The sequence below is a fragment of the Aptenodytes patagonicus genome, chromosome 1 (assembly GCF_965638725.1).
Source record: "Aptenodytes patagonicus chromosome 1, bAptPat1.pri.cur, whole genome shotgun sequence".
Lineage (NCBI taxonomy): Eukaryota > Metazoa > Chordata > Aves > Sphenisciformes > Spheniscidae > Aptenodytes > Aptenodytes patagonicus.
In genome coordinates, this window is record NC_134949.1 from 96,646,657 (window position 1) to 96,670,323 (window position 23,667).

Genomic DNA, 23,667 nt, shown 5'->3' on the forward strand with positions numbered 1-23,667 from the left:
ATAGTTTATGAAGAGCTGCCTTTATGAAGAGAGCCTTAGATAATGTAAAACTTCCCTTAAAATTCAGATGTTCTGATGACAAGATGGTAGCAGCAAAAAAATGGAAATTCTTCATGAAATAGTTTGTGAGCATGTGAATATAGAATGCAAGAGAAAATATTTCAATGAGTAAACCTTGTACATCATGAAAAGTGGGTTCCTTTTTGTCACTTTGCCTCTCTGCTAATTATTTTTCTGATTCATGTTTTCAACAGTATCCATTACTTCCTGCATAGTTAAGGTTCTGTCAGTGTTTCCACTATACATTCCTATTTCTGAAGTTTATAACCCAAATGCATAAATTTAACTCCTTGTGACATGACTCGTTGAGTTTTTTTAACAATAAAAAACACTGAAGTACGTAAACACAAAAAAAAGGTATCTTTCTTCATGATAGTTTTTGGTTTCTGGTTCTGTTGTAGGTCATCAGCTGCTATTTCTGTAAGAGAGAACAATGGTACATTTATCAGCACTTTGAATTTGTTGCTTTACAACGTGAGTATAAAATACAGTAGTGTGACCTGGACTAAATCCATCTCTGCACTATGTGGGTGCAAACTGGATTAGCAGAGCGAAGTATTGACTCGTCTTCATTATTTGCTATTCCCTTCCCACTCCTCCCATGAAGAACCAGGCCTTTCATCTGGGCATCTTTCATAGAATCATAGAATCATTGAGGTTGGAAAAGACCTCTAAGATCATCAAGTCCAACCGTCAACCCAACACCACCATGCCCACTAAACCATGTCCCTAAGTGTCACATCTACACATCTTTTAAATACCTCCAGGGATGGGGACTCAACCACTTCCCTGGGCAGCCTGTTCCAATGTTTAACCACTCTTTCAGTAAAGAAATTTTTCCTCATGTCCAATCTAAACCTCCCCTGGCACAACTTGAGGCCATTTTCTCTCGTCCTATCGCTAGTTACTTGGGAGAAGAGACCGACACCCACCTCGCTACAACCTCCTTTCAGGTAGTTGTAGAGAGTGATGAGGTCTCCCCTCAGCCTTAACTTTCATCTCTGAGTTCCCTTGTCCTTTTCATTTGCATGTGTACCTGTTGTCCGTATTGATATGGCTGGTCTTTGAGGACACACACAGTCTTTTTGTCCTGTATTTATACGGTTCCTCAATTTACAGCTCTGGCTTTCAGGTTGTAGTGCCATGTGAATAATCGGTTGTAGTAATAATAATAATCATACTCCAGAGTGCATACTTGTGTTTGCATTTATTGTGTATATGTGCATGTGTGTGTGCATATTTATATATGTGTGTGCACGCGCGTATTTATATATATGTGTGTGTGTATGTGTATAGGTACATTGTACTGATACAGAGAGTACTCTGTAGAATTCTGTGAAAATATTCTAGACCAGTTCCCTTAGCAATAAACTGTAGCACTTTTGCTGGGGTATTTTTATGTTCAAGCCTCATCAGAGTGTTTTGATCATCTGTAACTGTAATGAGGGGTGTGGGATTTGTTCCAAACCTATAGCCCACTGTACTTGTTGCCTCATTGTGTGGACATTCAAGATTTTAAGGATTAATTTTAACAGCTTTCAACTCTCACTTCTTCCATATGTTTTAGATAATTTAACTTGAATATGCATTATTGTATAAGCTTTTACTATGTAAATACAGATGGTGACAGTAAAACGTGAAAAATGCACGGACCTCTACTTAACAACATTAATCCCTGAAATGATATTTTCATGTTGATTAAAATTTTTATTCATACATTTTAAATACCTGATTTAAATATCAATTTTTCAATCTATCAAGCAACATTTTTGTAAATTATGAATCCGATTTTTTTGCATTATTATTCATGCCATCATGATGCTGAGTTATAATTCATGCAACTGATTTAAAAGTCAATGCTTTATGCTTTGAACGTAATGAGCTATAAATATTGTAACAGGACATTTTTCCAAAGGCATGCTTAAAAAAAAAACATGTTTGTTTGATGGAGCAGAACGCCAAATAACAACCTATAATCTGTTAAAATGAAGATTATACTTCTCTCATTTTTAAATAAACCTGTGACCAAAAAGATGGGGCAGGGTGAGGGTAGCCAAAGTTCTCAGTCAGGCCAAGCATCGACCACCACGTTTGCTGCCTTTCAGGGCCCAGTTCTGCACACAATCAGGTATAAATGCTATTGATGCTTGTACTGAGCACATTTTTTCCTCAAATACCACATGCCAAGCTGGGCTTTCATCCTCCCTACCCCAGTGAGTTTACAAGTCGACCGTGAACAGTGGTGTCTTATCCTTCTGATTTCAGTTGTATTACTCTAGTGAGTAGCACTAGCATGAATAATACTGCTAAGGCTCGCAGATTCAAGTGATGGATATGCCCTTCTGGTTCACATCCTAGGGCTGGGTGTGTACGCAGACAGCTTGTGCATTGCCTGCAGTATGCCTGGTTGGGCGTGCCTGTTGGGACACCCATGGTCTTGTGAGCTCTGATCCTGTGGGCTCACTTGGTCCCTGTTAGAGAGTCCTGGTTTTAGGGGGGACCTCGAGGCTCCTGTCCACCCTTGGTATTGGTGAGGGATTGTGTACAGATGTGGCTCTTCGCTGCAAGCAGCCATACTTTCAAACTTTAGCTATAGTGTTGTTTCCTAACATTGACTCTTCATCTCCCAGACTACAGCTTAAGATAATATAAAACCTGGTGGCATTGCTATCTCCACTAAATCAAATAACCTTAACAGCCTTTCCTGGGAAAGGGTACACTGTGACAACCCAGTTAAGCTCCTCCTTTAGAAAACCACAGTAGCTGCTGTTTGCCTGTAGGTGCTGGGAGACACTGAGGTGTCAATGAATGATACCTTTTCTTTAATCACTGATACAACCACTTCATAAAATAATAAACAGATTTCCCAAAATAATTGCATAGGATAAGGCCAGTCAAGTGTTGTTGATCTTTACAGACGAACTTGTAGGCAAATGCTCTGGCACTGCTTTTTGCTTCTTCGCTTATGGAGGACAAAGTAAATGACTGTCCTACGTAGAAAGGTCAGAAAAATTAGACGGGGGTTCAGTCTGTGGATGCAGATGGGTTGTTACAGGGGGATTTCTGGTACACTGAGGCAATGTTTGTTTTTCAGGATTCAACCTACAGCCAGCAGCTCCTTATTCCAAGTACAGGTTTACCTTTGAAAACCAAAATATATGCAGCTGTAAAAGCAACCAACCTTGATGGCAGGTACCATAAAGGATGTTATTTCTTGTCTTGCTTGCTATTTAGCTCTTGGTGTTGCAAATTTTTCTGATTTAGAAGCAACTGTCTTTCCTCATAGCCTTTTGTATGTTAAAATAATGGTTGGTGTTTGATAATCACTGCCATCAGCTGGAGGGTATCAGGTCCTTGATGGTGAATGCATATCTTGCTGCTGTCTTCATTATGAACGTTTTCCTGAATTATACTTTAAATCCTATATTGCTGTTATTTAAGAAAGGGCCTCTGTAAGATCAAGTGAGAAACTCCAGGGCTTTTGTTGTGGTCTAACCCCAGCTGGCAACTAAGCACCACACAGCTGCTTGTTCACTCTCCCTCCCCTTGTAGTAGGACGGGGGGGAAGAGAATTGCAAGGCTAAAAGTGAGAAAAATCATGGGTTGAGATAAGAACAGTTTAATAATTGAAATATTATAACAACAATAATAATAAATTGTAATGAAAAGGAAAATAACAAAGAGAGAAATAAAACCTAAGAAAGACAAGTAATGCAAATGAAAAGAGTTGCTCACCACCAACCGACCGATGCCCAGTCAGTACCCGAGCAGCAGCCCCCCTGCCAACCTTCCACCTAGTTTTATTGCTGAGCATGATGTCATATGGTATGGAATATCCCTTTGGTCAGTTGGGGTCAGCTGTCCCAGCTGTGTCCCCTCCCAACTTCTCGTGCACCCCCAGCCTCCTCACTGGAGGGGTGGGGTGAGAAGCAGAAAAGGCCTTGACTCTGTGTAAGCACCGCTCAGTGATAACGAAAACATCCCTGTGTTATCAACACTGTTTCCAGCACAAATCCAAAACACAGCCCCATACCAGCTACTATGAAGAAAATTGACTCCATCCCAGCCAAAACCAGCACATTCTCTACCGTTTATTTCATACCATTTATGTCATACTCAGGCCTCACGCTATCCAGTGCATCCTCATTAACCACCACCACCCTTCCCATCCTTTGATATAATACACAGATATCATTCCCTTAGTTTATGGACCACCCCTGTGAAATGTCTGTAAAATGTCCATAAATGTCCACAAAATGTCTATTGAGTTCATTTAGTCCATGACTTTGGGCTCCATCTGTTATGGTGGTCACTCAGGACAGGAGAGGTGGTGTGTTGCATGGAGTTACTGGGCACCAAAGTCAGCTCAGGTTGGGTCACTGCTGCACTTGCACTGCTTCTTGTAAGGCTTCTCCTCCATTGGTTCAGGTGGTTCTTGCTATAGTAATTCCTATAACATGCAACTCAAATCATGGGCTACAACAATTTAAAGGGATTTCCATAACAGTCTCCACCCCTGGTTCCTTTGGGCCAGGTTATAGGGTTTAACGTTGCAATGAACTCCTCCCCTTGCTCCTAGCCTGGCCAGCAACAAGGGGTTCCTGCTATAGTAATTCCCATAACATGCAACTAAAATCACCCAGGATTAAATCACCTTGAGATACACATTGGACTCCCCCATCCTTCTGCATTACCCACTAAGTTTTTCCCAACAAGTTCCTTATATGTACCACGGGAATCTTATCTCCTTTCACAGCGTGCAGGGGTTTTGATTGGGCAGGGCCAGGTCGACTGGCAGATCCTCTAGAGTTCACTAGCCAAGTGGCTTCTGCTAAATGTGTATCCCAATGTTTGAATGTCCTGCCACCCATTGCTCTCAGTGGAGTCTTTAACAGTCCATTGTATCGTTCGATTTTCCTGGAGGCTGGTGCATGATATAGTACGTATATATAGAATATATATATATATAAAAAACTATGTGATATACCCACTCAATGCCGTGCTCTTTGGCCCAGGTGTCTATGAGGTTGTTTCAGAAATGAGTCCTGTTGTCTGACTCAATTCTTTCTGGGGTGCCATGTCACCATAGGACTTGCTTTTCAAGGCCCAGGACAGTGTTCTGGGCAGTGGCATGGGGCACGGGATATGTTTCCAGCCATCCGGTGGTTGCTTCCACCATGGTGAGCACATGGCGCTTGCCTTGGCGGGTTTGTGGGAGTGTGACATAATCAATCTGCCAGGCCTCCCCATATTGATATTTCAGCCATCGTCCTCCATACCAGAGAGGCTTTAACCGCTTGGCTTGCTTCATCGCAGCGCATGTTTCACATTCATGGATAACCTGCGCAATAGTGTCCATGGTCAAGTCCACCCCTCGATCACGAGCCCATCTGTATGTTGCATCTCTTCCTCTATGGCCTGAGGTGTCATGGACCCACCGAGCTAGAAATAATTCACTGTTATGTTGCCAGTCCAGATCCACCTGAGCCACTTCAATCTTAGCAGCCTGGTCCACCTGCTGGTTGTTTTGATGTTCTTCAGTGGCACTACTCTTGGGTACGTGAGCACCTACATGAGATGCTTTTACATCCAGGTTCTCTACCCGGCCAGCAATATCTTGCCACAATGCGGCAGCCCAGATGGGTTTGCCTCTGTGCTGCCAATTGTTCTGCTTCCATTGCTGTAGCCACTCCCACAGGGCATTTGCCACCATCCATGAGTCAGTATAGAGATAAAGTACTGGCTTTTTTTCTTGGTCAGCAACATCCAAAGCCAGCTGGATGGCTTTCACCTCTGCAAACCGACTCGATTCACCTTCTCCTTCAGCAGTTTCTGCGACTTGTGGTATAGGACTCTATACAGCAGCCTTCCACCTTTGATGTTTTCCCACAGTACTACAGGATCCATCTGTAAACAGGGCATACTGCTTCTCATTTTCTGGTAATTTATTATACAGAGGGGCCTCTTCAGCATGAGTCACCTCCTCTGGCGACACTCCGATGTCTCGGCCCTCTGGTGAGGCCGTGATCACTTCTAGAATTCCTGGGCAGGCGGGGTTTCCCATTTGAGCCTGTTGTGTGATGAGTGTGACCCCCTTACTCCACGTAGCATCAGTTGCATGATGTGTAGAGGGAACCCTCCGTTTGAACATCCAGCCGAACACAGGCGATTGAGGTGCCAAAAGGAGCTGTGCTTCAGTACCAACTACTTCTGAAGTGGCTCGAATTCCTTCATATGCTGCTAGTATTTCTTTTTCAGTTGGAGTGTAATGGACTTCAGATCCTCTGTATCCCCGACTCCAAAACCCTAGAGGTTGACCTCGAGTCTCTCCAGGTGCTTTCTGCTGGAGGCACCAGGTGGGGCCATTATCCCTGGCTGATGTGTAAAGCATGTTTTTCACATCTTGTCCTGTCCAGACTGGCCCAAGTGCTACTGCACGAACTATCTCCAGTTTAATTTGTTCAAAGGCTTGCTGCTGCTTAGGGCCCTATTCAAAGTCATTGTTCTTCTAGGTCACTCAATAGAGAGGGCTTATGATCAGACTATAACGTGGAATATGCATTCTCCAAAAACCCATGACGCCTAAGAAAGCTTGTGTTTCTTTGTTAGTTGGTGGAGATGTGGCTGTTATTTTGTTGATCACATCGATTGGGATATGAAGATGCCCGTCCTGCCATTTTATTCCTAAAAACTGGATTTCCTGTGCAGGTCCTTTGACCTTACTTTGTTTTATAGCAAAACTAGCTTTCAAAGGAATCTGGATTATTCTTCTCCCCTTCTCAAACACTTCCTCTGCTGTGTTGCCCCACGCAATGATGTCATCAATATATTGCAGGTGTTTGGGAGCTTCACCTTCTTCCAGTACAGTCTGTATCGATCCATGACAAATGGTAGGACTGTTTCCACCCCGGGGCAGTTGATTCCAAGTGTACTGGATACCCTTCCACATGAAAGCAAACTGTGGCCTGCACTCTGCTGCCAGAGGGATCGAGAAAAATGCGTTGGCAATATCAATTGTTGCATACCGTTTGGCAGCCTTTTGACTCCAGTTCATATTGGAGTTCTAGCATGTCTGGTGCAGCAGCACTCAATGGCAGTGTGACTTTGTTCAGGCCTTGATAGCCCACTGTTAGCTTCCACCCTCTGTTAGATTTTTGTAACAGCACAGCTTTTAAAAGTCCGTTGGCTTTGATTTCTAGTCCTGTGCGGCCATGACTTCTGAGAGGAGGTACACAACGTGTGTTGGTATGGTGGTTGACTTGCATGAAACCAAATGATTTGATTTATACAATTCTGTTGCTACGCTGTGCTGTTTAGTTTTGTAAGTCATGGGAAGAAACAGGTGATATATTGGGAATGCAGGATGACTTGTACATGACCGGTTAAATACAGTAACTCAGCTTCAATGTAACAGCCTGCATTATCTGTTTGTATGCTTGCCTGTACTGTCTTTTAATCTTATGTCACTCACTCTCCACCCCTACTCCTATGTTGCCAGTTCCCCTCATCTATCACTTTGCTCCCTGTGCAGGTGGAATGTTTTGATGGACTACTGTTACACCACACCATCTGGTAATCCTAGCGATGATCTTCGATATGATCTTTTTTTCAGGTAGGTCCTGTGTAAACCCCGTGTTTTGTGGGTCCTTCCTTTAAAAACAGTTACAAATCTCTCCAATAGTGGTGTTCTAAACTGCCTGGAAAGTCTAAGCAATATTATCGGGGAGGACCGAAGGCTGGGCTTATAGATAACATGTCAGGACTTATCTTGTTTGTGAACATAAACATAGAAGCAAGTGCAAAGTTGTAAGAACTATGAAGGTAGAGAAGCATATATCTAAAATGGCTCTACTAGAGATACCATAAACACCCAAACTGAATGGCTAAACTGGCATTTATTTTACCAAAGGTACCTTTGTGGTGAATGACAGTGATATAAAACATCATAGACTCCAGTTCAGGAAAGCAGTTAAGCAAATGATTAAAGATAAATAGATGCTCCTGCTTCTCCTCCCAGTAATAACATCTATTTGAATTGGAACTTTGAAAAACATCTTGGCAGTATCTCAGATTAAATCTTATCAGTGACAGTTGCTGGAGAGATAGTGTCTTCATTTGGAGTTACCTGTCTATACCGGTTAGCATACCTGATTACTTTTTGCTTCAGGTCTCAAGTTTCTTTGGGTACTGGAATTAAATGGTACCTTGGTTATAGCTGTGATATTGCAAAACAAAACATAATGTTTTTATAGGAATGCATTTCAGCCCAGGACCGTGCAGCCAAACAGGCAGGTTGTGGCTGCCCATGTTGGACATAAGGGCGCTGTGTTCTTTTCCAAGGAGCTAAAGCACTGAACTTGTTGCTTAAGTTATCTTATTCTTAGCTAAGAGCTTCAAAATGCTAATCATACAGCTGCTCATCCTAGTTTTAATCTTCTCTACAAAAACTAGCTGTGACAAGGACCCGCAAACAACTATAATTGAAAATGGCAAGAGCCAAATGGGCCGGTTTTCATTTGAGGTGTTTCGCTTTGTGAAGCACAAGAACCAGAAGATGTCTACGGTCTTCCTTCACTGTGTGACAAAGCTGTGCAGAGCAGATGACTGTCCCTTTCTTGTGCCAGTAAGTTTCAGTGGATGGAAGTTGCTGTTAATTATCTGGATATAAAATAGGCACACTGGGGTTATTCTGCATACAAATGCTATGGAAGTTTGGATGGCACCTAATGAAGGTGACTTGTAGAGTCTGAAGTAAGAATGTTTTTTGAGTCTGAAGGAATGTAAAACAACTAATAAAGAATAGGGCAATGAATATTGTCATCCGGAGACAGAATAATATTAGATCTGCAAAACACAGGTTGTTGAACACCTGAGAAATGACTTCTTCACCTTTTGGTCCTTAATTAATTTTTAAAAGTAACAACTCTGAGACAGCTTCAGAGCTGATATTCTTAGTATAGCATTTAAGAAACAAGGTATCCACAATCACAGTGGATGAACAGAAATATCTTAGAATAGAATTTATCGAAAACTTAAAGCTATAGTAAGTGCCATTATACTGACAAAGAAAATTTGAAAGAGTTTCTGATAGTGAAAAAAAAAAAAATTACTGCATCCCCTATAGTTTATTGCCACCTCCCTTACAGTTTGGAAACTGCTGTTTTGTTGAAGTTCATGAAGTTGTTTCAATTCAAGAATTATTTAATTTTAGGAGTGTCAGGAATGACAAATACGTTTTGGAAATGGAAACATTTAAATAAACATATAAAGACAGAATATTCAGTGTTGATGTCTTCAGAATGCAGTATCATTTCCTATTGAATGACTTATGATTTAGAATTTTAAAATGCTATCAGTTCAGTATACTTCTGACATTTTGTACATTATTTTATACTTTTATGTTACACTTTTAAATAATTCATTGTTTCTATTGAATTTATGCTCTGAGGTTTTTGAAGTTCTTTCACAAGAAGTTGAAATTAAAGAAATGCTCTTGGTTGAAGCATACCCAAGATTAAGGTAGATGATAAGTTAGAGATGTTAAAGGTGGATTCCAAATGACAGAGTGCTGGGGATTGTTTTAATGTGGGTCATTGCTATTTAGAACTCCATGGAAAATGTGTGAACTTTAACTCGAGAAGCTTGCTAGAATAGGGATTGTAGCATGTTGTCTATCCCTAGTCAAGCAAAACACATTTGTTGGGGAAAACTGTCTGTAAACAAAGCTTTGGGAAATTAACTACTGAAAATTTAATGTAAGATGGATCTTGTACACAACAGCAATGTAGTTCTGTAAATGAAGTGAGGCAAAATAAAACGGGAAGCTGGGCATTTATAAGATAAACTTCTAGGGAATATTGCAGTTGTTTTTATTGCAAAGTAATTTAATGCATACTAAGAAATAAAATCAAAGTTGTAGCATCGCTTATAAAAGAGTTTACATTAAAGCAGGAAGCACAGAAGGGCAATAATTTCATTCCACTCTGAAATTGTGATTGTTTTGATTAACCGCTCAGATTTGCAGTAACAGAGAAAGAAGAGACGCTGGTGGGAAGACAACTTGGAGCCCTCAGAGCACCTCTGGCAATGCTGTAATCTCTGCTGGCCCCATCATTACGAGAAGTGGTAGGAATGAACAAACTTCTTCTATGGACCGCAGGAATTTCAGAGACTTGGGGAAATGTTTTGCAGTTTAATATAAATTTGCAGTGACCTAGAGAAAGGTTGGATTCTCCATGAGTTTACTGGGTATTTTTTCCCTACTGTTGGAGTCTTTGGTAGAAATTTGGAGCTAATATTTCTGTTCGGCTCACATGCTTCCTCCCTACCCCGGTAAAATCACTGTGGGATACTGTTATGCATATAAGGCCATTATAAAAGCTGAAACTCAGTGGGTTGACTTCTTTTTTTGTCAGATTTCACTGAAGATAATGGAATTTACGGTACTGTGTTCAGTGTTGCAATTTAATTTGGACAGCTAATGAATATTCACTGTCACTTTCTATTCACCATTTCTTCCAGCTTCACCTGTGGGTTTTTATCTAAGTGTTGCATAAAATTAATACATGCTATGCTTAGCCTTTAGCTATAAGAAAGAAATAGGATAAACACATTGTAAATTCTAAACAGAGTGGGCCAAAATCTACTCCTTTAAATCCAGGGTGAAATTCCATGATTTCTATTTTTATTGCCGAAGTTTAAAAAAAAAAAAACACCCCCCCCCAAAAAAAAAAAAACCCAACCAGCTCTAAATGCAACCTGCAGTCTCTGAAAAGAATTTATGTGACTGCTGTTGACAAAATAATAAAACCAAAATATTTGAAAAATGTTTAAGAAATTCTGTTTACAGATATTTATAAGTAGTTGCAGTTAAGCAACTGATTTCAGCAGTCTTAGATTTAGGAAGCTGAGAGCAGGACTGAATCCTATCTAGGAAAAATGAAACACTTGAGAATAAAATCCTTCTTTATGTGCAAAGTGGTTGTGCCCACTTATACAAAGAGAACAACTGACCCTCCAGAATAGGGAACCATCTAGCAAGAGACCGTTTTTAGAACAAATACCCTCTGTTAGAAGCAACATTTCTGCAATGAAAATGAGTATTTCTGTTCTGCATTATACATAGTCCCAATTGAGTTGCTGCTATCTGATTAGTCAAGAAAAAGTGAGAAGAACTAACTTCAAAGTTGCATGCGTGAGTACTTATGGGAAATGAATGACAGATTTGCTCAAACATGTATGCTAAAGAAATGCTTCCTTAGGCAAGGAATGGAAACTAGATAAAGCTTGTTATATAAGCAACCCCTATGAGGTAATCTAGCTTATGATTGAAATGCTGTGAATGCTATTTTTACAATTTAAAAAAAAAAAGATACTCATCGATTACCTTTAAATACTGCATAACTTCAAGCAAACAAAGATGTGTCCACTGGTGTTTAATGACCCCAAAGAAAGGATAAATGATTTTATAATTTCTTGACAACTGTTGAGGTTTTTTTTTTTTTAAATGAAAACATGAATAAGGCTGGAAAAGGAGAATAATAATGTTTTTAGGTGTCTTCTACTTGAGATATGTGGCTAAAGCTTTTTAGATTAGACATATTTCTGCACCTCTATAGTACACTTTTGGAGCATCCCACTCCTGCTGACAGAAGGATGGTTTGATGGGAAGTATTCTGAAAAAAATGGGATTCAGTTCTGAACTCTGCCACGAATTTCCTGAGTGGCATTGGGCAAGTCAATTAATCTGACTTGCACTCCATTTTTCCTTCTGGAGCAGAAAGAGGGAATCATTGTGAAAATAAATGCATTAAAAATGTGAGGTTCATGAATACTATAGTCAAGGAAAGAAAAAGGGGAACGTCATGAGAGAACGTGAACAGAACTATCTGGTTTTGGATGAAGAGTGCCAGGGTGCAGTGCTGGCTTACTCTGGTGCGATGCTGCATGGAGGCGCTTATACTATTTTCAAGGCCAAGTCTGGTCCAGCTTTAGTACAGGTAACATTTGTACAGACCCTGTCAAACCTGCTGCGCCTGACTCACCATAGTAGGTACCCCAGTATTAGGTCTGCAGTTGCATGGATGTGCAACCCCTCACTTCCCTTGTTTATGTTGGTGCTGCATCTGTCCCAGGGACGGTCCTGTGCACATTGGTGTCTGCAGAGGCACCTCGAGTTAGCCACGTCTCCCCATTACTCTAGTCACCAGTTGTTCTGGTATCAGAGCTGTTTATGCAGTTATCTTGATAGGAACTGAATAGTGCTACTGCAAATGAGTAATGGTCCTTCTCCTGTGTATTTCTGAACTCTTATTTCTAACATTTTGTTCTTTTCAGAGAAACTTTATTCTTGTTTGCTAATCTAAAATAAGTCATTACAGGAGACATACACAGAAGAAAATGTTTTAGTCTCTGTGTATAGAAACAAAGCAGGTACCTACTTGTGAAGGTGAAATTGTGTAGCTTTTGATGGATGTCTCACTTAAACTTAGAAGACAGCTGCTCAAAACAAATGTATACGTGAGCTGTGCTTACAAGTTGCACAAAAAAGCAAAAACAGTGACAAGAAATGTAGTTCTGAGATGGACAATAGTAAGTAAGTAAAAACTGAAGAAAAATACAAATGTTTCCCTGAATATAATGCCACTGTGTAACTGTCGAGAAAAATGAGCATGGGGAAAGGGCACTTTTGTAATCATTTGTGGTCACTGATGTATTTTTCCTTGAAAAACTCAAGTTAATTTTTTTTCCCTATAGAGATCTTCTTGTAATATAATTAACAGTGAAGGGATTTGCATATAATACCATGCTTATGGTTGTATTTTTATTGAGGGACAGAATAGAACTGGCCACATCTTCAATTAAGAGGTTCCTGCATTAAGGTGTGGGTTTTGTTTGTTTGGGTTTTTTTTGCCACAGAATACTAAGTAACTTCATATTGGTGTGCTCGCATTAAAGATGAAGCAATGTCGTGTAATTAATGTTGTTGTCCTTATTCTAGCAGAGATGTTAAAAGCTACTAGTCAACATTGCAAGTGTAGCTGATGTGTTTTGAAAATAAAGCTAGGACTATTGGCTTTTGTGTTGCAAGGAGGGGAGGTTGTAGGCAGAAGTATTTGTAAAATATAATGCATCCCATTTTTGTTTTATACAGATGAGATGCCAACCAACAATTCACAGCTTGGTAAGTTAATCAGAATTCCAAGAGACATAAAAGAGGGTTTATGAGTGAAACAGAACTGAGGAGGCGAACCATTTTGATTGAGCTCTATGCACTGAGCTGGAATGGCGTTTTTTTTGGCTTTTTTTTGGCTTTTTTTTGTCATTTAAATGAGTCAATACTGACATGCTGTAAAGAAAGCAATTGGTGAATCTGGAGTGCTCAGTTTAATTTGTGTACCCAGCCCCACCAACATAGCAACTTCTAATTCCTATGTTGGAATTGAAATGAAAATCTGCTGCTATGACATATGAGGGTGAGGGAACATTGCAACTGCCAGATGCAAAATCAGACTTAAGCAGTAAAATTTGCTTGTGCCACGCAGGAGTAGAGCAGCAAAATGGTTATTATGGTGCAGTCCAGCTCAGTTCACAGCTCAAAGTCAGAAGAGCTCTGCTTCAGCTCCTGTTCTCCTGGCATTTAACCACACAAAGAGCCTATGGAGAAGCTTGGATAGAACTTGTGGTCTGCTAGGGCAATGAAGGAAACAGGCTGCAGGGGAGATCAGGTCTCTAAGTTTTAGGGTGCTTCTCCTTTGGGTACTTGGAGGACTTGTTTCAGCCTGTCTGTTACTGTACTCTGCTGGTAACAAGGAGTAGCTAATGACTAAGAAAGGATGGTCAAGTTAATCAGGTGGTCCTTTGGGCCATTCTTCCTCTTACTTGTTCATAACAGGACCGAGTAGCACAAGCAACCTATCCTGTCCTCTGAACTCTAATACTATTTGTTCCCTTTTCTCAACTTAGACCACATAAAAGCAGCTACCTTCTTTCCTGGCATGGAAACAAAGTTCTCCCTGTAATGAATTGCTCCCTAGTGTGTTTTCTACCCATGGGTATCATTAAAATAATAAAAATAAAAAGCACATTCTCCATTTGCTGCACACGGCTTGCTGTGTTAATGGCTGCTACCTTTCCTTCCTATCCAACGAAAGCAGCAGCCCTCTCTTTCCATCCCAGAGCAACAGCATTCCTGCTGTCCCAGTGGAGAGCATAGAGGTAGAGCAAGGTGGGATTACTACTGTAGTGGAGAGAAGACAAGTAAGGTCAGAAGGCAGCACAGTGTTGAGAAGGGGAGGGCAACCTGATCAACAGAGCTGACTTTTTTCAGCTTTGGTGAGGAGGGGAGGGATTGATCATGTTCAAGGCAGGTGGCTGCTTCTGGGAGGAGCAGTCTGGTTTCCCACGTAGAAGCTGTGTTGTCATTTCACCTCACTCTCCAGCACTGGTAATGGCAAACACACATTGGTGCTTTGGGTAGCACCTACCACTCAAATGTTCTTTTTTTTTTTTTCTTTTTCCCTCCTGCTGGTAAAGATGGTACAGGCTGGATGTGTGTGTTCCAGTATCCAGGAGTTGGTCCATGGACAGCCTGTTGAGCTATGCTAAATAGTAAATACATATGTTACCTCCTCTCTCTGAGGATTGATGAACATGTTAAGAAACCTTCTGTGAAGGCGTACAGAGAAGCTTAGAGTAGCTTATATATCTGGTGCCAGATATGCCTGCTAAGGATTTATATACCCTTTGAATTGAGATGTGGATAACGATATCAGGGAGGAAATCCTTTCATTAACTTGATTAGGCCACAAATCCTTGATAGTTCTTGGACAGTGATAGTCTTGCCTTAAATAGCACAGGTCAAGGTTGGTCACTAGCATATGGGGGATTATGCCTTAGAAGTATCCCTACTGTCTTTATACCCCAGCATGATGAGTATTGAAAGAACTAATAATTATTTTCAAAGTATACTTAGATAAGCTTTATCCAAGTAGACAGGTGCTCATTCTGAAGTACCGTTTTAGTCCTTTCATTGTAATTATTCTGTATACAGGGTGTTGTAACGGAAAGTCAGAAGTGTTTGGCACCGCTGAGAGATTCTAACCATATCTTACCTGTGCATTTTTGTTCTCCTTGCAGCTCATCCAAACGGACCTCCTTTCCAGCTGAACTCAGTCACCAGCGCACTGATTTCAGGCATTGTCATCCTAGGAATCACAAGTGTTTTCTTTTTTGTATGTTCCCTAACTCTTCTGCACAGAAAATGGCCCAACAGTTCAGTCTTGAGTGGCATCCGAAACCCAGTTTTCAACTGAAAGTAATGATTTACTTGCACTTTTTCTTTGGGGTTGCCTTTTTTGTCTATGAAATATTATTCCATTAAAAAATAATATTAAGGCAACACTCCAGCTGTATCCAGCTTCTATTCCAGCTATTCTATATTTGTAGATTTGCTAGATGTTGTTGTGTAGGTAAGCAGCAGTGATATTGGTAACAATCCTAGAAAATTATGAGAATCTCAATTGTGTTTGTGATCAGAGGGTATGACATTATGCCCGTGGGTGTGCTGACAATAGAGGTCGTGTCTCCAGCTTCCCAGTAAGGTCTCAAAGCTGAAGATGCTGAAGGTGAGAACCTTTCCAAGTATGCCATTCTTATACAAAACTTGACACATTCAGAAACATTCGTAAGTTCATAAACACCTACAAAGATAAGGATCACTTCTGTTTTGTCATAGTGTTTTTCACAGATTTGAAAAAATGATTGTGTCTCAGGAGGAACTTGTTTTCATCTATCTTGGCTAAAAATAGCCCCAGAGAGACTTAGAATAAGTAACTTTGGCTTATTATTCACATGGACATGTTTTCTTAGATATATCTTCCATCAAATTGTGGTGATAGCATGTGAAGGATATAATTTGGTTGGGTATCTTTGAGTCAAGTGGATTTAGGGCAAACTGCAGTTGGTCCCAGGGAACAATGCTGCAGTTCTTGAGGTAGAAAAAAATTTTTTCCAGAAAAATTATTGAGTGACAATCTGAGAGCTTTAAATCTAACTTTAATCTAACTAAACTTTTAATCTAACTTTAAATCTAAGCAGGAACTTAATTCTGCACAGTATTGCCACATCTGCAGCCTTCAGTCAAATTCTAACCCTGGGAACTGCTACAAGGGGAAAAGTATTCCTTTCCCCCTGAATTCTTGAAAAGGCAAGCTAATACAAACACGTAATGCCCAAACTTTCCTCATACAAAATTATTTTTGGAGCACAATTTGGCAGTTGAGTAAAAGTCTCATTAATGTCCTAATTTGTAAGGACCAGTCTTGCCCCATGAGTTTTCAAGTTCTCACATAAGGCTTTCCTTTCTACAAGAAGAGTTGTAGATCAATGCTTATTTCTTTAGCAGATTTTCTGCATGGATTAGACTTCTTCACTGCATGGATGAGGGGAAGAGGGCAACTAGAAGGATAACAGGCCACAAGCAGTACTGTACTGTTGACTCTAGTTAATCTGATAAACATCAGACTTATCTGAAGTGAGTGTGAGTGACCAGGTGCCCTCAAACAGGAGCACAGGGCAGTGGTGCATAGCTGTGTAGAATAGACAAAAATGCTGGTACTAGAGAGGCCACTGTAGACACAACATATATTAAGCTGGACTGGATAGACAGTTGGGATTTTGGTCACACGTACAGCAGTTCAATTTCATTTTTCATGTCCTGTACATATTGGCCTAGAAACACCTCATTGATATTTATCATCATCCTGTGTTAACCATGTCTGTGTTTTCATTGATGTGACACAACTGGCTAATGATCAGGGTTTTTTGGCTCTCAAGACTAAAGACAAATACAGACTTGTTCTCAGTTTTCTCTGATCCTGCAAATGCTGTATAAAGGCCTGTTGTTCGCAAAGTCCACTGTGCTGTAGTGTGGTATCCCTAACAACAAATACTGTGCCTGTTTTCCTCCAGTCTTAATACCTCAGAAACATTTTTGCACTTCAGGGGTTAGGTCTGATGACATGTAAAACATGATTGTTTAATAAAATTATTTGAAACATTTCAGAACAGATGCTTTGTCTGAACTGTCTTCCTCCCCCAGTCAAATTGTTACAGTTTTGTACGTGCTTTCAGAGACCTCATTCTACAAAGATGAAAACTGGACATGCTTTTTTAAGTCAGTTTGGTAAGAGCTTTCAATATATAGGATAAATTAATGTAAGTATAACTTTACTGGCCTTTAAAGGAGGGTGATAAACTCTGGAGATTTATATCCCTGTCTGGGGATAGATAAATTCAGATAATCTATTTTAATTTACTCATAAAGACAACCATAGAAATTCCATTAATGTAATTACTACTTCATAACCAGCAGCTTTAGCTGAAAGTTTCCAGTGATGGAGATAGCCATTACCATCCTTAGTAAGTTGTTCCAACAATTAATTGTTGTCTTTAGTACTTTTTAAAAGACTATTTCTAATGGGAATGTGCCCAGCTTAACTTGCCAGCCATTAGAAACTGTTGTGCCTTTGTCTGCTAGACTGAGCGAGACCCTTTTTCTAACACAAATCTCACATAATTTGTTTAAGACCACAGGGAAAAAAAAAAAGTGAATGGTGCTGGAAAAAAAAAAGAAAAACAAAAGCTGCTAATATAATAATATCATACTTGTCCTATTTCAATTTCTCTGTATTTCTGGAAAGACAGTTTGTTGCTTTTATATAGAGAAAAGTAATTTACAGTAATTAACAAAGACTTGGTGACCAAACTTTTTGATGTTTGGGTAGCCTATTACAAAAATGGAGTTGTTACCCAATAATGTAATATGCAAAATGTTTTTCTTATGTTAGTTAAAATTTCTGGAGTGGTTTGTTTTTGTGAAGAACCAGATAAGATTATGTTCTTTGTGTAACTTTTCCTCACGTGAAAATTAATAGGTACCAAAGGGTGATCCCACGCTAGTTAAGTTACTGAACAGAGTTCCCACAGGCATCTGTAGGAGTCATTGCTGAGCTTGCTATGGATTGAATGTATTTGTCTCCATCATTCATTAAATGAGATAAATACCTGTTCCTCCTTGGTAAAGCAACATGGAGAGTCACAGGTGGAAGATGATGTCTAAAACCAGGCTTATTCATTTGCAGATCTGACATGGGAATGCTTTACGAATGGTTTTAGGGGAGGTGAAAACTTGTGCCAGGCTGCCCAAATGTTTCCGGCAAGGAGAGGCCTGACTGTATTTGTAAAAACATCCCCATCCCGGTTTGTTTGAAAGAAGTATACAGGTATTGAGGAACACGTGGAGGCCAAAACTCGTGATCTCACAAGTTTCAAGAAACAGGTTAGGTAGAAGTTGGGTGAATGTGCACGAAGGTTACACCCTGCTTTTTTGAAGTGCAGGATGTTAGGTGAGAGGGAAGGGGGAATGGATTGAAAACATGAATTACATACAGTAGGCAGGGACTTCTGGCACTTGAGATACCAAGTTTTAAATGGAGCAGTGAATTAAGAAGACACTTTGTACTTTGGATGAAGGAACTCTAGCCAGATACATAATGGAGGTCTCACAGGTGTTAAGTGAAACTGAATTACTAAAAGAATAGTGGCTCTGCTAATAAAATCACTTCTATTAGGGGTGCCCATTACATGTGTTAAATGTTCTTTTTGCGCAGAGGTCAGGTTTCTGCAGGTAAGCACAGTGTACTGAAAAGTTCTCAGGTCTGTGACCCCAACTGGGGGGCAGACAGAAAAGGAACTGAGTGAGACTTTAAGCTTAGGTCTAAATCCAGTAGAATTTAGTAAATCTATAAAGAGGTGAAAACACTTCCTGGGTTCCTGTCTTTGGAAGAAATAAATTTCATATCCAACTGGAGCTATGCATACCAGTGCTTGGCATAAATTCAGCTGATATTTGAGAAACAGGCCTTGGCAAGGGAACCTGGAAGTAAATCACATTTCCCACTTCATTCAGCAGGCAATATTTCTTACTCTTGATATCTCTTAGGCTCTACAAATATGCCAGAAGAAGCAGCCTTGCCCTGTGAAGCTACTCATCTTTTCATCTGTAGGAGACACAGGCAGGAACATTGTGATAAACTAGGAAATGTTCCAAGTGTGGCAAATTTGTCCTTCCTTAGGTTACTCCCAGGTTTTATTTCAGTGCCACTTGGACCTTTCCCATGCCTTTCAGGAAGAAGAGGTAGGATGGAGTTGGAAGAAACAGCAGAAAGTAGCTCTGCAGAGTCATTAGTGGCTGGACTGGCCGTTTGATACACTGACAGTTTCAGGGTTGTACCATGGCTCTTTGCCGTGATGTCTGTTTTGAAAAGTTTTTGTAACTTTTCTGTTATTCACTAGTTAATTAACTCTTTCCTAGTCTTTAAAAGAATGTTTGTACAATTAGGAAGCACATCCTTGAGATAGTGAAATTGAAAATGTAAGGCAGAAAAGTTGTTCACGTGACTAACCTTGTGAAGAAGGTAAACTAATTACTATTGGCAAACTAAGGAGGGTTGCTGGCCAGCCAGATTTCAAATGCTGGTATTACATTTATAACCTCTGCTTTTGGACTTCATGGTGTAGTGTGAAAAGTCCTTTGTGCTAAAGCAGGACCCACACCAGTGTTTGCAACCAAGAAATACTGTTTAGCAATAGCTCAAACGTTTTGCAAGTTCACTTGCAATGACCTGCTAAAAGGGGAAATCTTCAGTGCTTTGGACCGATATGGTGGTGGTTATTATAGACATAGAGCATCCTCGCCGGAGCAGGCGTTACATTCTCTGTTTCCATGCTGAACTGGCTTGCTTATGTTTAGACTCTAGGTCTCTGAGGTGCGTTCATCAAACTTGCTTGTTTTGCATAAACAAATAGAAGAAAAGGCTTGCTTCAGCATGTTTTCAACCTCTTTCCCTGGATTGGAGAATGAATCAGGAGAGGCCCTGTGTTTTTGCTAGCAGCACACTAAATTTCCCATCACGATGGAGAGGCTGAATGATGTCTGTTATAGGTACTGTTCAGAGCTGGAGAGGCAATGTCTGCTCTTGTGACTGTTTTCCCCTCAGCTCTTTAATCCCGTGTCTCTTGATTCAAGCTGAGGTCTGCCTCTATTCAGTCAATTTTATTGTTCTTAACAGGTGGTAACATCTGTCTGCTCAGCAGCTGTTTTGAGGGACAGGCACTGTTTTTGTGGTTTGGTTTTTTTTAACTTTTTTAGAACACAGATTTTTATTTTCTTTTTTTTTTACCTTATGAAGGGGAATTAGTGTACTGGGTTCATCAGTGAGATCACAGGTTACTTTATATAGCAGATATTCCTGATTTTTTTTTTTTTCCTCTCCAGATGGAGTAACACCTGCAGTGCTTCCCTCCCTGCCTCCCCCCACAAACACGGACCAGTGGGTTGCACATTGTTGTCACAGCACTGTAACTAGTACAGCCAGAGCCATGAAATGGGTGGCCAGGACAGCTGCTCCCAGTCAGCCACATCGTTGTTTCCTGGTGCCTCCTAGGCTGTGGGTCCTACTCTGGTAGCGCTCTGCACATGCTTTGTACTTGGCAAAGCAAGAACATCGTCTTGGCAATGCTTTTGCTGTTCGTTTATATTGCTGCACATTGATATTGCCGAGTAGCTTGTTCTACTACGCATGAACTCCACACAGACTTGCTCTGGTGGGAGCGCTGATTAAATACACTAACAGAAGTGTATGAGTTAATGGGAAATCACTGAGTAACCCCCTCTCTGGATAATTGTGTTTGCTTCCACAAAGGAAGGCAGAACAGTGAGAGGGGGAGGTGGCAGCGCTATGGCCTCAGGTGAGAAAGCAGCAGCCTCTGCAGAATGAGCTGTCAAGATGTCAGGTTGCAAGGAAGAGATGCAGCTTTATTCCCTGTCTGCAGTCACCTGGGCTTCAAAGGCTGGTAAATGTGTTATGCAGCAGGAATTGATAATGTTTTATGGTATCTATGGGGCAACCACGTGCCTATTCTTGGCCTGGTACACTCCGGGACAGTTAGTGCGTTAAGGTAGGCTCTGTAGTATAAACTAGGAAGGACTGTGTCATCCTAGGGAAATCTGCTTTGATACTGAGTCTGCAACAAGATCACAAGTGGACAGAGCAAAAACTTAAGCACTTCTGCAGCAGGAATGGGCTTTTTGCTTCGATGACACTTTGACAGCAGAGTCAGCTGGGAAAATCTTTTATCAGTGCTTGCAGAGGACTGCACTGGTACACCGCTCAGATAAGAACCTCTCTCTGGGAGCCTTTATTAAATTAATTGCACTTAATAAAGATGTTTCTGGTCTGTCAGGCCAAATCTGTGGGTGTGGCTTGTGCCTTGGCTCTTAAATTAGTTAATGTTAAACTTAGACATGCTTTGAGTATGGTCTTGTTTCAGTAACTACTCTAATTTTAATCCTTTATAGTAGGAATTGCCATGAGCTCATGACGGTGCTTTGTCTTTGCTTAGCATTTTTCAGATCTCCAAGTTCTTTAAGAGTATTAGGTTCTCTCCAGGCTGAACAAGTTCCATTCTTTCAGACTTTCCCCACAGGGCAAGTGCTCCAGCCCCTGACAATCTTGGTGGCTCTCCACCAGACTTGTTCCAGTTTATTGGTGTCTTCCTTCTAGTGGGGAAACCAAAAAAGGACACAGTATCTAGCTGCGGTGCAAAAAGTGGTGAGTAGTGGGGGATAATTGCTTCCCTCAATCTACTGGCCATGCTCCTGTTCATACAGCCCTGGACACTGTTGGCCTGCCTTGCTGCCAGGGCCCACTGCTGGCTCCAGTGCAGCCTGCTGTCCACCAAGATCCCTAAGACATTTTCAGTAGAGCTGCTCCTCAACCAGTCAGTCCCCAGACTGTATCATTGCAGGGGTTATTCCCACCCACGTACAGGACTTTGCAGCTGTTCTTGTTGAATTTCATGAGGTTTCTGTCAGACTATTCTTCCAGCCTGCCCCGGTTCCTCTGAATGGCAGACCTGCTCTTGAGTGTATCAGCTGATCCCACTAATTTGCTGTCATCTGCATACTTGACAAGAGCATACTCTGTCACCTTCTCCAGGTCATTGATAAAGGCATTAAACAGGACAGGTCTCAAGTAGGCTTCTGCAGTACTCCATTTGTTGCTGGTATCCAGGACAATGACCCATTAGCCACTACTCTCTGAACTCAATCATCCAACAAAATTTTTACCACCTAGCTGTTCACGCATCCAGATCATAATGTTCTAACTGGGATAGAATGCTGTGGAGACCATGCGGAAACCTTGCTGAAGTTGAGGTGAATAATGCATGCTGTGCACTCGATCACAGATTCAGTCATTTCATTCTGTTTGTCAAGCACCATTTTACCCTTGGTAAATCCATGCTTGCTTTTTCCAATCACCACCACTTTCTCTGTGTGCCCAGAAATGTTTTCCAAGAGCACTTGCTGCATGATTGCTCCAAATGCTGAAGAGCACTTGGGATTCAACCCAGGAGGCTGAGTGTTGCCACCTGCAGGTAGCTATGAAGCTTGTGGTTGAAGTCTGTTTCCCATTCACCTGTCATCGCATTGGCCTGCAGTCGCTACCGTTCCTCCGTTTCTTTAACTGAAAGAGATTGTTGCTGTCACTTCAAAGTTCAAGTTCTGCTGATCATGTGTGATAGGGACAATGGTGATGCTACACAGCAAAGGTTGTTTTATTTGTTTATTTTTAATCAGGAAATTACATCAGAAATCCAATACTGACAGAGGGCTAATGTTACAAAGTAAAGCACTAAGAAGCTATGCTCAAGCATGGTGTGTTTTCTTGGAAAGGCTCTTATTTTTCATGGAGCCTTGTTTTGCAAGGCACAGGACGAACAGTGAACTAGGGTAGTTTCAAGCAATGCATGAAAAGGAGGTTACTGGCTAGTGGAGCCCTGTCTCCTTTACCGAAGAAGTTAGTTTCCAGTGAATGAGGTAGAGAAATGGTTTAAGAGATGATGGTCACGTGATTAAACCTGTTGATTCTGGTCTGCCAATTTAGACAATGCTTCTGAGTCAATCTCTTGCTGGACGTGGCTGGGTTGAATTGACAGGTTGAATTGAGGTCTTGCTCTGTACCTTAACTCTTAATCTTCTCCCCAAATCCTGTCTACTCAAGCCAAAGCCTTAATCCTTGGCATCGTTCCTGGTACAGCTTTCCGCCACTGTGTCTGCCGTTATTCTGACCTTGCCTGCTTCTTTAGGACTCCTTGGCACTGTAAGCTCTGTGCTGTCCCACGACCATAATTCTTGCTGGGTGGGTGGGCGCCTGCCTTCTCTCGTTCCTGACCTCAACCTGCCTTGACTGCAACCCTTCTGCTTCTGTCTAGCTAGCCTGGATTAACCCTAAGCTGTGACCACGCGGGAGCCATGTCAGCAGCTACTCCCACTGTGATTCTGGTTCTGAGTGCCAGTGCCCTCCCTCCTGGGGTGGGGGTGGTTAAGCCCAACTTCTGTTAGGCGGCTGTTGCATTCTCAATTTCTATTTACCTGGCATAGGGCACATGGGACCTCTGGTTACAGTAATGAAAGTGTACAGTGACAAACAGTCTAGAAAATGAATTCTTGTTTTGGTAAATGTCAAACTTACTGTTCCTCCG

At 41.1% G+C, this 23,667-nt stretch overlaps 1 protein-coding gene across 2 annotated transcripts in view; it reads left to right on the forward strand.

The window, feature by feature from the left end:
- Nucleotides 1-17,127, forward strand: part of ZPLD1 (zona pellucida like domain containing 1) — a 70,366-nt gene extending 53,239 nt beyond the window's left edge. For both annotated transcript variants that reach the window (XM_076328844.1, XM_076328843.1), the window contains exons 6-12: nucleotides 462-534; nucleotides 3,155-3,252; nucleotides 7,592-7,672; nucleotides 8,512-8,683; nucleotides 10,077-10,185; nucleotides 13,214-13,243; nucleotides 15,199-17,127. In XM_076328844.1, coding sequence (XP_076184959.1) covers nucleotides 462-534; nucleotides 3,155-3,252; nucleotides 7,592-7,672; nucleotides 8,512-8,683; nucleotides 10,077-10,185; nucleotides 13,214-13,243; nucleotides 15,199-15,374 — 739 coding nt within the window. In that variant the 3' untranslated portion in view covers nucleotides 15,375-17,127. The remainder of the gene's footprint in view (nucleotides 1-461; nucleotides 535-3,154; nucleotides 3,253-7,591; nucleotides 7,673-8,511; nucleotides 8,684-10,076; nucleotides 10,186-13,213; nucleotides 13,244-15,198) is intronic.
- The last annotated feature ends 6,540 nt before the right edge of the window (nucleotides 17,128-23,667 follow it).